This window comes from Rattus norvegicus, chromosome 3 (assembly GCF_021556685.1).
Source record: "Rattus norvegicus strain SHRSP/BbbUtx chromosome 3, alternate assembly SHRSP_T2T, whole genome shotgun sequence".
Lineage (NCBI taxonomy): Eukaryota > Metazoa > Chordata > Mammalia > Rodentia > Muridae > Rattus > Rattus norvegicus.
Genome location: NC_141536.1, coordinates 140,552,946 through 140,567,826, shown reverse-complemented (window position 1 = coordinate 140,567,826; position 14,881 = coordinate 140,552,946). Strand labels below are relative to the sequence as shown.

Sequence of the window (14,881 nt, the reverse complement as noted above, 5' to 3'; positions counted from 1 at the left end):
CGTCCCAGAGGCTGCAGGTGGGAAGCTAAGCAGTGCCATCCTCAGACCCCATTGGAGACTGTGCGTTGCAGGTAGATTGTCTCATAATGCCACCATTGTTGGAGCACTAGCACACTGTTCAACTCTTAGCCATCTGTCCGGAGGTGTGTGGAGGGAAAAGCTATAGGCACTAGGGGGCGGGTCTAAATACGGTCCCGTTAAAGGTCTGGAGGCGCTGGAGAGTGGCCAAAGTCCCTTTAATATCCCTGAATTGCGTTACAAGTAATACTGCTGAAGATGGGAAAGGAATAGGGGTGAGGGGGTGAGTTGGGGGTACGACAAGGGAGGGTCCAAAAGATTTAGCATGCATGGGAAATTATTGCTGTCAGAAGTTCCTATTTACAGGGTCAGCACCCTCCATAATTGCTTCTGGTGACCCCTCTCTCTCCCACCATCTCTGCAGCCTCCCTCCGGGAGCCTGGGGCTCAATGAAGCTCCACCCCCTCCGAAGCCCTAGAGAGCAACCTGGGGCGGTCTGCAGTCTCCACCCTCTTTTGTGGCTAGGGGGAGGGGAAGGAGGTCTGAGCGTCCAGGGCTCTTGCCCACAAAGGGAACACAGAGGGACGTGGGAAGAGGCGTGTGCTTAAAGCAGAGGGGGCCGGGCCGGTGCGCGCGGAGGTGTGTGCTTCGGTCCTCGCCCGGGCATGCAAAAGCGCGGTGGAGGAGGTAGTGGTGGCCAATAGGCGCCTGGCTGGCAGTCCCGGCCCCTCTGCCCGGGAGAGTTGCATAGTCGTGGCCGGGAGAGAGCACTCCTCCCGGGAACAGGCCAGAGGCCCCAGCGGGGTCCGGGGCTCAGTCGGTCCCTGGAACCTGGGGTCCCTCTGAAAGAGGAATAAATAAGAAACAAAGGGAGAGGCTCCAGAAGGGCTTCCTGGGACAGGAGTGGAAGGCTCAGAAGGCCGGGGACCTGCCCCCAAATAGGACCTTCTGATGGCCCCTCCCCTGCCAGATGAGGATCAGCAGGCTCCGCCTCCCCCCATTTCTCCAGGCCTCTTCCTAAGGAGTTCAGGCTCTGATGTGGGTGGGCTTCTCCCTAGACCCATAAGGGGAGGAGCAGCGAGCGACGGCCTTGCTGACTCTGCCCTTTGACTTCCCAGTCCAGCTGGGGAAGCCAGACAGTCCCTGGGTGAAGCCAAGAGATTAAATAGAATAATAAATAGATAAATAAATAAATACACAAATAAATAGTGGAAGGGGCCCTGCCGGACGAGGGGATGTGTCCATGGGTGAGGTGCTGCTCCAGGCTGTCCTCTAGCAATGGCCGAGGCGAACCTGTAGGCCCGGGGTGAGGGAAAGTGCTCAGAAACTGGGAAATCGCAGCTCCAGGCCTGAGGCCTAGGCGGGAATTGTCCTGGGCCAAGAGGGGTCACCTGAGAGGGCAGAGCCCTGGGCTGCCTCCCAAGTCTGTTCCCGGCTAGGAAAACTGAGGACTGGGGAGCTACTAGAAGGAAGAAGGAACTGGAGAGATCCGGTTAGACTGAGAATGTCAGGTGGAATCGCTTAAGTGGCTGGAGCTAAGGCCCAAGCATGGAAGGGCTCAGGGATGGACAGGCAAATGACACCAAGAATGGTGAAGATTAGATTCCTGGATGGACAGACACAGACAGACAGACAGACACCTGCACGCATGCATGAGCTCGCGCGCGCGCGCGCGCGCGCACACACACACACACACACACACACACACACACAGAAATTCAGCAGAGACCCAAGGATAGGACTGTGTGAACAGGGAAACTGAGGCAGATAGGAAATCAAGGGTACATTTGGGTTTAGATTGAGGGCTCCAATAAAGGAATGGCCAATGACTCAGCTGAGAAATGCGAAGAGAGATCTAGTGAAGGAACACAGCCTAGAGTCGGGGCCGGAGAAACTTCCAGCGCCGGGACCTGGAAGAGGTACGGACCTGGTGCCTGAGTTGGGAGCCTTAAAGGCCAGACATGGGGTCAAGGTCCGAGTGGTGGCCAGAATGGACAAAGTAGGTGGGTGCGAAGGAAGATCAGATGCAGGAAATGAATGGTGGGCTTAGTCGGGGTTGAAAAGAAAGTTCTAGGCCAAGATAGGGTTCATCCCCACCCCACCCAGGGCGCAGGCAGGGGAGACGCAGACTGAGGGATGGGAGAAGCCTCTGCGGGCATCCCGCATGGCAGAGGCTCAGCTGGCCGGGCCGGCGGAAGGCGGAGGCTCGGCGGCCTTCACGCAGGCAGCCTCGCAGTGCTTGTGGAGGTAGGACTTGAGCGCGAAGCTCTTGTCGCACTGGCGGCAGCGGTAGTGCTTGAAGGCCGAGTGCGTCTGCATGTGCGCGCGCAGGTTGGAGCGGTCGGCGAAGGCCTTGCCGCAGTGCGCGCAACCAAAGGGCTTCTCGCCGGTGTGCGAGCGCATGTGGCCCTGGAGCAACCAGGGCCGGGAGAAGGCCTTGCCGCACACGCCGCACTTGTGGCGCAGGTTGTGCGTGAGCACGTGCATGGCGAGCGCGGGCATAGACACGTAGGCCTTGCCACACGTCGGGCACTTGCGCGCCAGCTGGCTGTCCAGGCTGCGGTGCGTCTGCTTGTGGCGGCTCAGGTTCGACGACGTGGCGTACGTCTTGCCGCACTCTGCGCATGCGTGCCGGTGCCCGCCTCCCGCCGTCGCCCCCGAGCGCCCCGCGCGCTCCCCGCCGCCGCCCCCATCCCCTGCGCCTGCCGCGTCCCCGCCAGCCCCGGCCCGGCGCCGCCGCGAACGCCCATCAGAAATGAAGAAGGCGTCCATGGAGTAGCTGTCGGTCACGGCCGCCTCCCCGCGGAAGTAGCGCGCCGACAGGCTGGACTGTGGGCTCTCGGGGTCGCTGTACTCCTCGGACGCCGCGGCCGGGTAGGCGGGCTCTGTGGGCGCCAGCTCCAGCCCAGGCTTCTGCTCGCCATCATAACCGCTGGGGGGCATGCAGTGCGCCACATAACCTGCGGGTGACAAAGAGGAGTGTGAGGCCGAGGTGGGGCTGGGGTTGTTTCCCCGCAGGTTACCCTAGGCCAATGCAAACCCAGCCAACCTGGCAGGAAACCGGCGCCCATGCAGCCTGCCCAGTCCGGTCTAGAATCTCCCTGAGTAGAAAAATCTCCTCTGTTGGTGCAAAGGTTGACTCAGTTCTGCGCATTTGCCCCGCACTGTCACTAGTACGCACAGCAGTGAAGGTAGCTTTACACTCTGTAGGAGACTGAGGCACAGAGGGACAGGCAAGCAATCTAAGCGTGGAGCAGCCTCTGCACCCTAAAGATGCCCCCCTCAAACCCCAAGAATGTTCTGCCGTTCCACCGTTCCGCCTCTGTAACATGCGCAAATCTCTGCCTTTTAAAAAATCAATTAATTAATTAATTAATTAATTAATTAATTAATTGTTAGGAGACTATGTAGCCTTAGCTGTCCTGGGACTTGCTGTGTAGTAATTAAGCTAACCTGGAATTCACAGAGATCCTCCTGTCTCTGCCTGTCTGAGTGCTGGAATTAAAGGCATTAGATACTACACAGCCTTTGCCATCGCGGCATTTCTTTTTCTTTCTTTCTTTTTCTTTTTTCTTTTTCTTTTTTTTTTTTTTTACTTCGTGGCATTTCTTACCTGCGAACGGAGCTTATAGGTGGTGCATGTTTTGCTCCAGGTACTCGGGAGTGAGAGGGAGGCCGAAGCAGGAGGATCATTTGAGGTCAGGAATTCGAGACCAGTTTGAGCAACACAGTGAGACCTTGTCTTTAAAAATGCTTGCTTTGAATGGAGCTTGTAATTAATTGGACACCCAGCTCCAGAGTCTTTGACAGAACCCAATGTAAAGTGATGGATGGTAAACGTCTAAGTATTAAGTACTTACTGTTTGCCAGCCTAGACTTCATGCTTTACAGTTTAACTCCATGACCATTGACCATGACCCGTTTCACATGTAAAGAAATTGAGAGTGCACAATAATGTTATATAAACATTATTGTTAGCATAATAATTAGACTTCTTTCTTTTTGCCTGAAAAAGTGGTTTCAATGAAGATTATTATTGTCTGCCTCTCCCCCTACACTTGGAATTCTCTAGGAATGGGTCTGTATACTTGGCCCTGCCTGGCACACAGTAGGTGTGCAATGAGTAAATGTTGCATAAAGGAATCAGAGTCCCAACTAGACCCATGTGCCTGTTCTGGAGGACCCGACAGAGTCAAGAGTGTGGCTTGTCATAATGACATCAGGATAAAAGTCTTCCTGAGCCACACGAACGTGTGTGTGTGTGTGTGTGTGTGTGTGTGTGTGTGTGTGTGTGTGTGTGTGTGTGAGAGAGAGAGAGAGAGAGAGAGAGAGAGAGAGAGAGAAATACAGACACACAGACACAGATGCTCTCTCCACCTGCTCTACTGGAGTTTAGACCAGAAATCTTGTCTGTCATGCGTTTGAGTGACTGCTGTATGGGCAGGCTGAGGCTCTCTCAGGGGAATCTGTAGGGGCTTCTGGAGATCAGGGGCCACCCCATTTGTCTCTGACTCCCATGGCCTCTTCTGATCTTAGTCCTTTCCCTGGGGACCCTGGGGGCTGGGCTCCTCTGAGAGCTCCTCACAGACACTGAGCAAACTTATCATCCAGCACTTAATTACCAAGTGTTCCCATTGTCCTTTGCTTCCAGAGAACAATAGGGGTTAGGCCCTTCCCCAGCTTTCACAGCTGAAGAGTGGCAGTTCCATTTGGCTCTCTCCATCTGACCTCAGGGACCTGTGACGCCCTCTGCCCATGGCTTCCTTCATGAAGGAGCAGCTGACTTTGTAAGCACGATTACAGTTATGTCTGGCAGGCTGGGTACTTTGGCCAGCGTCTTTCCCTTAAAGGACCTGGCTGACCATCCTCCAGGCCTCTTCCTCTTTTGGCATTTAGGATGGACACACTACTGCCCAACACCACTAGTCTGTGTCCATTTTTCTTGGTTCTATCTGTGGCCTGCCCAGGACCCTCTGCAAACAGAACAGACTGGGAATCAGGTGGATGACTCAGCAGGAAGGTCGGAAGCAAGGGGACAATGGTGGTGAGTGTTTTCTAATTCAAGAGGCAGGGTGACTGGCCCAGAAGCACTCATCCCCTCTCCCATCTGGAAGGCTGGGACTGCTCATGCCGGGAGCCAGTCTGACACTTTTGTCAAGGGCTGGGTTATTTATTTCATGGGTGTTCTCAGACACTCTCCTCCTTTAGCCTGTCCACATGGTGTACTGAGCTGTTTACTGAGTACTGGTGGGTGCCAGGCCCTGCACTAAGCTCTATTGCCACTTTGAGTCCTTACAGAAGTCTCTGACAGATAAGGAAACTGAGGTATGGAGTGATGGGACTTTGCTTATGGGGTGGAACACAGAGGGGAACCTACTGCACCACTCTGTTCCTTATACCTTAGGAGACACCCAAGGACGGGTAGGGGCTAGGCCCCTCCTGTCTCCAGGACCCCAGCCAGTGGCACCTAGTACATTGGAGTGAGTGTCAGAGATCAGCAGCCAGGCTGTCAGCCATCCCGTCCACCTGCTCTCGGAACAGGTTCACACCTCAAAGGCCATGGAAGGGGGAGGGCAGTTTGACCCCAGGACACAAATGCTATAGTAGAATGACCTTGGGCAAGTCATCTGTCTTTCAGTGTCTTGGGTCCCTGTAAATGAGGTATGAGATGAGATCTGTTGGGAGTGGTCATGTGATTTGGTCTGATCATGTGACCAGCAATTTATTTATTTATTTATTTATTTATTTATTTATTTATTATTTTCAAGACAGGGTCTTACTGTGTAGCTCTGGTCGTCCCGGGTCTCACTATGTAGACCAGGCTGCCCTCATACTCACAGAGAGAGCCTCCCAAGCGATGGGATTAAAGATAAACATCACTGTGTCCAGCAGTGACTACCACTTTGTATGCCCTCTTCTTAGTGGATGGTGACATACTGGTTAAAAGCATGGCTTTGGAGTCAGTCTGTCTGCATTGGGGCTCTCAACAATATCAGTTCCAGCTGTGTGATTGTGGTGGTTTGAAAGAGGTGTCCCAGTTGGTGGCACTGTTTGGGCAGGCTTTGGAGGTGTGGCCTAAAGGAGGAAGTCTGTCACCAGGGACAGGCTTCGGTGTTTCAAAGCCTCACACCATTCCCAGTCTGCTCTCTCTGCTTTGTGCCATTGGAAATGTAAGTTCGCAGCTTCCTGTTCCAGCCCCCATACCTCCTCCACTCTGCCGTCATGGACTTGCACTCCTCTGGAGCCATAAGCCTCAATAAAGTCTTTTATAAAATGTTTCCTCAGTCAAGGTGTTTTATCATAGTGAGAGGGAAGCAACTAATGCAGTGACCTCCGCCATCAGATCATCCCTTGCTCTCTCCTTCCCTTCCTTCCTCCCTCCTCCTTTGGACTTGAGCCCAGGGCCTTGTGCATGCTAGCCAAGCACTCTGATACTGAGTTACATTCCCCCCCATAGCTGTGTGACCTTGGACAAAACACTCGACTCCTCTGTGCCTCTGCAATGTCAGTAGAGGACCCCCGATGAGATGCCTGGCTCTGTTCGAAGGGTTTGGCATATGTGAGTACATTCTATCCTCACAAAAGTGTGGTTACCCAAACACCAAGCCCCAAGGAAGGTAAGTGACACACCTGGGGCCACAGTTCTAGGGACATTGCCTGTCGACTTGTTACTCTCTAACATTGGTTCACTGTCCCAACTCTCCCCAGCTGTATTTTTGTGTTATGGTCTCCTTAGCATCCATCTGGGAGCTTCTTGCTGCTTCTCTCTGGGTTTCTGTTTCCTCCTCTGGGTTGTGTAGTTTCCCCATCATGTATGTTCTAATGAAAAAGACTGGTGTATAGTAGGAGCTCAAGGATCTTTCCTACACCCTGGTGTGCTGCGTGTGGTGCCCTCTTCTGGTCACTTCCAGTACTGCAGCATCTTATCCTGAAACAGGGCTCTCTGTGGAAATAGGGATTCTCCCAACAACAGCTGCTCATTTGCCTAGAGATACTTATGGGATCGCTTTCAGGATCAGCACCAAGGGTCCCCAGCCTATGAGAGTTATCATCAGTTAGGAACGTCATATGATGACACTTTGCTTGGCCATGTTAGGATTGGGTAGTTCTTTGTGATGTCAGCAGGTTGCTTAACCTCTCTGGGTTCTGCGTGCAGGGGAAGAAGGATGCACTAAAAACCTTTCTGTATCATGCTAAAGTCAATCCCTATGTGATGTCTTTTGTCCCCTTTACATCTTACTCCTCGCTTCCCTTTCCCTTCCAATCCACAGATGTCTCCCTGTGTGACACTGGGCAAAGGACTCAGGTTCAGTCCACCATATCTGCACAAGGGAGTCCATAATGGAAGCTAATGCCTGTAAGGAGATCAAACCCACACCATGCACACGGCATCCAGCCTCTCAAGCCATTGTCATGATCACTCCTGTGTTCCTGATGTTGTCCAGAGATGTAGTGTCTCACGCTGTGTGACCTCTTTGGCCTGAACCTCAGAAGATCCTCAAAAACACTGTACATCAGGCCTTCACCCTAGCATAGAACCCACTCGGGGTTGGGATATAGAAGTTTGTCCTCCAGCTGACAAGCAGAGAAAGGTTCTTTTGATTGGGTCCTGCCCAAGTGGGGCACAAAGGGAAGACACTTGGCTTACCCCCTGACTGACCTTAGCGGTGTGACCTCAGGTAAGTGCTGGGGCCTCTATAGTCTGAGATCTTCCCAGGGACAAGGATCAGAAGAACCTCTCCCAAGCTTATGGGGAGGACTCAGAAGGTGTGCATGACACTTTACAATGTCGAAGAGTCTGCATGCTTGGGACTGCGGCATCCATTTAAAAAAAAACAAACACCTGATGCCATGGGAGGGATAGAAATTTTAAGGCTTAACGTGCTGGAGCCCCTTTCCATAGTCTCGTGTACCTGCCTGATCCTAGGGTGGGAGAGGAAGTCTTGCAAATCCTACTGTGTCTGCTAGCCTTGCAGTCAACACCAGCCGGCCCTGGGAACAGGTGCTTCAGTGTGCCAGAAGCCTGGTGAGGGCAGAGGACTTGCCCAAGGTCACTAGACAGGGAGTCAGGATCCATAGCCAGTATTTTCTCCAGAACATCAGAGAGAGACTGGGGGCCGGCCTGCAGAGAAGGGATAGAGAAGCAGCTGGGCGGGGTTGTTTTAGTGCCACACAGTTGACCTGTGTCTCCTGGGGCAGTGATGTGATGGAGTGGGGAGAAACTGTAGCTCTGGAAAATGGTCCAGCTTTCTGTTTTGTTTTGTTTTTTTGCAAATGATGATACTAAACCATAGTGACTCACATTTACTGAATATTCACTGTATGTGAGGCCCTTGCTGTGACTTACGACATTAGCCCAAGTCTAAGGTTATATCTTCCCATACCCCCTGGAGAGGGGCCTTGATTCCTGGGGTCATACCACAAGCGCTCATTAGAGCCCGCCTGTGGCCTCCTTTTCTTAATGAATGGATCCAACCCAAAGCTTTTCTCCCTAGTGTTCCCCAACACTCCCAGGGTGCCAAGTTTCCCCCAGGGAACTTCTAGCCCAGTCCCACCTTCCCGTTCTGGGATGGGAAGGGGGCTGCTGGGTTCCTGGAGAGGACTCATCCTGCTGCAGTGGGGGCCGTGGGGATGCTGCGTGGGTATATTTAGAGCTATTTCTTGCTGTGCCAGGGCCTCAGGCCTCAAGAATCAGCGCCAGCCAGCTGAGCAGAAAGCCAGGTCTGTCAGCAGCAAAGCAGGATAAAAATAGTTTCTCCTGTCTGCTCACAAAGCTGGGCAAAGGGCTGGGTAACTCCCCCTCCCCCTATTATAGCATCTTTGTTAGCTGTTCCCTGGGCACTGGACCAGAATGACACCCACCTTCTCCAAAGGTCTGGCAGCTGGTACCTCTGAACATCTGTCCACAGGGGTGCAGGGGGCAGAGTGCAGGGTCTGGCTGAACACAACCAGGGCTGTAGAGCCCGGGGCTGATGCCTACTGACCCCAGCCAGACCCAAGGGGCTTCTAGAGAATTCCAGCTCTCCCCCCTAACCCCCGGCTCCTGAAATTCCCTGTGTTCTGGGCTTTCCTAACAGTGACCCAGTTCCTGTGGCTCATAAGGAGGCCCACAGCTCTGTGGGAATCAATAGGAAAGACTTTACAAGAGGCTGGCCATGGTGATAGAAGTATGTGCCTCCAGGTCTGGAGGTGTGCTGTACATGGCCCACCACCTCAGTGTTCCTCATTTCTGCCCCAGAAGGGTACAATCAAAAGAGTCTATTCCAAAGTCCCTCACCTGGAGGCTGGCAGCAGACACGTACTCCAGGAGAAAACAGTGGGGAAGCAGATCCAGAGACCTGGGCCCCCCAACTCTTTCAGCAGCATCTCAGCTCACCCCCAATAAGGCTCCCAGGCTCTGGGCCCTGGAGCATCCAATAATGGGTGTATGACAGGTCCTATTGTCTATCCCCTTCAGAGTCCTCCAAGCCTTTTTTGTTTTGTAGATGGAAGCAATTACTCCAGGCTGCCCTCCCTCAGCACAGGAGGTATGTGTGCATGTGTGTGACTCCAGAGATGCCGGGATGTGTACTGTGACTGACCTAAGGGCCTTGATTACTATCCAGCCCTCTCAGGAATCACTGCCAGCCCCCAGCTCTGCATTGGTCCCCTATTCTATGTGAGTACTCCACCGTACTCCCACTGAATCCTGATAATTCACAGGGAAGCTAGACTCGAGTCCCCAGTCAGAGCCGAACTAGCTCATGCTTAGCTGTTCCTTTCATGAGAGAGAAACTGAGGCTGATGAAAGGTGAGTTAAAGCTACCCCCTAAAATTCTATCCCAGTCAGGCTTGAGATAGGTCTGGAATGACCTTGGATTGGAAATTGCACCTAGATCTTAGTCCTGGTCCAAGAATCTTGAGCTGGACCAGTTTCTAGGCATTGTGAATGTGTTCTGAATACCAGATTTGGCCCTGTAACCTTAGACACTGACCTTGGTTGCAGTCTAAGCCCGGTCCTCAATCTGAGGTTGGATATCAACGATGGGCTGGGTTATGTAAATGTCTTTAAGGTAGACCTCAACTCTAGACCAAGATCAACATGGCCAAACGCCACATGGTTTCAAACACATGGGCCTGCTGTGTGTCCTTGGGCACTTACCCCGCCTTCTCTGGGCTCCCTCTGCCGAAGAATTGGGATAGCCCTCTGCATTCCCAGATGGACTTTTTGAGGTGTGGGAAGGATATACTGCAGCTGAGTCTATTTAGCTGGGCTCCCGGGCCCAGCTCTGGAGCGACTACTCGGCGCCATCAGATGCAGCAAAAGGAAGCGGGAGCCAGTATAATGTGGTCAGCTAGATAAGCCCATGGGTAGGACAGGAGCTTTCCTCAGCCTGCTGGGGGAGGCTTAATGTAGCTGCAGAGGGCAGACAACTGTGTTATTGGATCGGCATTGATCCCTGTCTGCCAGGGAGGGTGCACTCTGCAAGGGTGTGGGTAAGACAGGGCTAGGGTAGAGAGGGGGGCCATGGCTCCCAGCTGGAGGTTGGAGGCAAGTGTGAGGGGAGATGGACACTCCAGGAGATGTCCTTGGCAGAGGTCCACAGAGACCACTGATATGCAGGCGGTAAACAGCTGCTCTCTCTCTAAACTGCAGAGTCCCAGCACAGAGCAATGGGCTCTGGGGCTGAGAGGGTAGGCTTGGTAGAGTTGGGAGTCTAGGTTCTGGAGGTGGGGGGATGAAGGAGAGTGTGATTTGGCATTTCTATGCTTAGAGGCACCCTGGAAGCAAGAGAAAAAAAGACTCCCTGGAGGAAACCAACTCTAGAGGGGTCACAGGAGCCAAGGGGAAGAAAGTACATCTTGTTGAAAGGCTGGGGAAATTAGATCTTGTCTCTATTTCTTCTCAGGGTTCTAGAAGACTCTATCCTAAGTTCTTCTAACTTGGAGGGAGTGTCCCTTCCTTATTAGAGGTTCTGTGGGCCTAGAGTCAGTCTGGAACCAAGTACACATGATGTTTATTTTCAGAGGCTAAGAAGGGCAAGGAGTGTGTGTGTGTGTGTGTGTGTGGAGAGAGAGAGAGAGAGAGAGAGAGAGAGAGAGAGAGAGAGAGAGAGAGAATGTGTGTGTGTGTAGGGGTGTTCTCTGGGAACTCTCTAGAATTCTTAGGCACTCCCAGAGCTGGAGGGGTCTACTTCATTTGGGGTCCTATGCTTTTATGAGGAACACTGCTTGACTTCTACATCTATAGTTCTCCCTTCCAGGCCCAGCACCCCCAGTTTCATCCTTAACCCTGCATCCCAAGCTGCAGAAATGGTTTGTATGAGAATCTTTCTAATAACTGGAACTACCTCCAGCCCTGGGCTGTCCCTCTGCCTCCCTCCTTCTCCCTCTATACATCCCTCTTTCTCCTCATCTCCCCTCCCCTCTTTCTCCTTGTTTACCCAGCACACTTATACACACTGGGGGAGAGAGGAAAACTGTCAGCTCAGCAATTTTTCACACTTCCCTCAAATGCTCAGCAAGGTTATTTCCGGCAGAGCGGAGAGACAACGGGCCACCAGGAGCCGGCAGGCTCTCTGAGGACCCTCAGAACACTTACTCATGCAGGGAGCCCTCATTGCACAGTCTGGACCACACCCCATCCAGGGAAGAGGCCCTTGAAAAACAAGGAAGAACAGAACCTATGTTTTCTAGTTTAAAGGCCAGAAAGGCCATCTTTCCTGATTTCCACACTGACCGTTCACAGCCAACAAGGCAAGGTGGCCCAGGCTGGATGACCTATTCTGCTGTGAGAGCTGGCAGAGACAGGCCTGGGAAAGCTACCCCTCTCAGACATAGCAGGGGTGAAGAGAGCCCCCAAGGAAACCATGACAGTGGATTCCCTTAGACCCAGTGTCTTCCACATCAGTTAAACCTTCCACAGAAACAGAGCTTGTCTTGGAAACTTGGAAGGATGCTTACCTAGTTCATGACATCTACACTCTTGCACTTCTAGGGAAGGGAAGTCACTTGTCCAAGGTCATGGTACAAGTCACAGACCCAGAGCCACCCTATTGAGTATTGAGCTCCAAGCCAGGCAGGTGTTTAGAGCAGCTCCTAGGCTTTCCCAGAGGCATGGGAGTTGATCCCTTTAGGAAAGGGACAAAGACAACGGTGGTTTTAGGCTGCTGAACCTGGCGGGACTTACAGAAAGACAACTCCGTCTCCATCTTACTTCCCATCATTCACTAAGGGGCTTTTTCCAAAGCCTCTTTGGACGGGATTCAAGGCAAGGCATTCTCCTGCCTCCTTTCTGAGGAACAGCCTGCAGTTTTGGCTGTGCATGAGAAATTCTCTGGGTTTCTTCAGCTGGCCTGCGGACAGGTTCAGGCGGGCTGCAGGAGTTTTATATTAGTCTCTTAAGGGATCTCATGGATCCCAAACCTGGGGAGACTTTACCTCCTACCAGCTCTCAGCAAGACTCCCCAGCCTTGGCACAACCCCGGGTCCACTCTCTGTCCTGTCAGCCATCTCCCTGGGCCTTCCACCCCAAGGTCCTGGAGGTCAAGAAAACAGGATAGCAGAGTGGGAGATGTGGGCAGAGCAGTGACGGAAGGGAGGTGTTCCTGTAGGTGGCTAAGTGGTGTTAGGAGCTGAGGGGCTCTAAGAAGCATCCTTGATCACTGTCTAACTTCTTTGACCTTGATGAGGTCACAGAGCCATTTGCTCAGCAAATTCTCTTTACCCGGCTTGGCAGAATGCTGGCATGTGGCTGAGTGCTTGGAAGTCCCCTAGGAGATGCCCCCACCTGCCTGGGTTCCTGTCCGCCACTTCAGTGCAGTTCACCAGGGTGCCCAGTTCAGACTTACTCTTAGTGCCTCGCTCCTCGCTCTTCTTCCCCCACCCCTGTGATGTCAGATGTCTCACTACCAAAGTAACCCCTCCTTCCCAGACACCTGTCCTGGAGGGGCTGATGAGTGCTATTATGAGCACCCCTTGGTGAGGAATAGGTTCACAGAAGCACCCCTCTGTTGCTCTCTGAAGGTCACCCCCTTTGGGGCTTGCATGACCTCTTGTTCCCCAAATCCTCCATCTGACAAGAACTTGCTCTAAAGAAGAGATGGGGTGTGGGGGTGGGGCAGGATGTGGAGGGTTTCAGAGGAACTGCAGTTTTGGTTGTTGGGGTAGGGTGAGAAGCTGAAGAGAGGGGAGTGCAGTCTAGAGGACCAGGAGGGAACCCCTTCCAATAATCTCATCCTTTGAGCCCCTAAGACAGGCCCAGCCTTTGGCAGGCATGTGGCAGAGGGTAACAAAAGAGTTGGAGAGAGGAGGGCTGGAGGGCACTTGTCTGCCATTGCCAGGGGGAGTATGGTCGAAGGGGGGGCGGGTGCTCCCACTTTCCCCAGAGAGCCAATCTCCTTCCCCTGGCGATTGGCAGTCCTGGTCCCTTACCTTCCCACCAGGGAGCACGCAGGCAGCTCTCTCCAGTTTCTCTCCCTCAACAGTGAGAAGGTACTACAAGCCACCCCCACTAGCCTTTTAGGGGCGTCCTCTCTCTGTCACCCCTCACTCCAGCCTTATTGTAGGGCCACAACTTTCAAAGTCCCGGCTGGCGCGTGGCTGCGGGATGAACCGACCCTGCCACTTTCCTTTGTACGACCTAGCCCCAGCCCCGCCCGGCCGGTCCTCTGGAAGTCCCGGGGGTGCACTCGGCCAGAGACGTCTCCTCCGCGGTTCCCTGCTGCAGCCCAAGTTGGGGACCCTCCGCTTCCCTCCCACAGGGCCCACTCACCGTTGTCCCCCGGAGGCCCGCGGGTACCGGGCAGCACGTAGGCAGTCTCCAGGGGGTGGTAGGTGGGGGCTGGCACCCCGCTGCACTGGAAGCCATCCGCTTTGATCTTCTTCACCAGGAAGGAACGCGGCATGGTGCAGCCGGGCGGGGGGCTCGCGGGGCACCGGAGGCCCGGTGGGGGAGGCGGCCGGCCGGCGCGATTGGCTGTCGGCACGGGCTTCAGCACTGGACAGCTCCCAGCGGGCGGGCGGCCGCGGAGCCGGCGGGGTGGCGACGGTCGCGGCTCGGGCTCCGGTGCCGCTCGGGCGCGGCAGCGGCGGCGGCGGCGGCGGCGGCGGCGGCGGCGGCGGCGGCGGCGGCGGCGCGCACACAGGCGGTCGCTGGAGCTGTGTTCAGCACTCCGGCTGCCGGCTTTATATGGGACGCAGGCTGGAGGAGATCAGGTGGTCCCCCAGCAATGGAACTGTTCAGCGCTCTAATCCATCAAATGTCCCCCAGGACAATCGCTCCGCACACGTTCCCCTGAACCGGCGGTGGGGGCAGGCCAGGCGCAGAGAGGAACGAGCAGCGAGCAGGCAGGAGGGGAGAGAGTGAGAGGGACACAGGCGGGGAGAGAGAGAGAGAGAGAGAGAGAGAGAGAGAGAGAGAGAGAGAGAGAGAGAGAGAGAGAGAGAGAGAGAGAGAGAGAGGGAGAGGGAGAGAATGGGAATGAATCAGAATGTGTGCGAGTGTGTGTGTGTGTGTGTGTGTGTGTGTGAGAGAGAGAGAGAGAGAGAGAGAGAGAGAGAGAGAGAGAGAGAGAGAGAGCAAGAGAAGGACAAAAAGACAGGAGAAACAGACAAGAAAGACACAGGGAGAAAGTGGCAAAACACACTCAGGCACCCGCAGGAGAAAAAGAGAGGTCAGGACACAGACACACAAAAAGGATGTTCTCTACACACACCCCGAGGGGGATGCGAAGAAAGGGAAAGAGAGGTGCTAAATAGAGGGAGAAGACAAGAAGATTGAAGGGTGAGCGCCCCGAGCAGGTGGAATTCAGGCACATGAGGACTGGAGGAGGAGGAGGAGGAGGAGGAGGAGGAGGAGGAGGAGGAGGAGGAGGAGGAGGAG

At 54.0% G+C, this 14,881-nt stretch overlaps 1 protein-coding gene across 1 annotated transcript; it reads right to left on the bottom strand.

Moving 5' to 3' along the window:
- Positions 1-219: 219 nt before the first annotated feature.
- On the bottom strand, positions 220-14,161 carry Scrt2 (scratch family transcriptional repressor 2). The gene is given in 2 exon segments (NM_001191905.3): positions 220-2,978; positions 13,772-14,161. Coding segments are annotated over 2 exon segments (918 nt in total). The 5' UTR covers positions 13,905-14,161; the 3' UTR covers positions 220-2,193.
- Between the last annotated feature and the right edge of the window lie 720 nt (positions 14,162-14,881).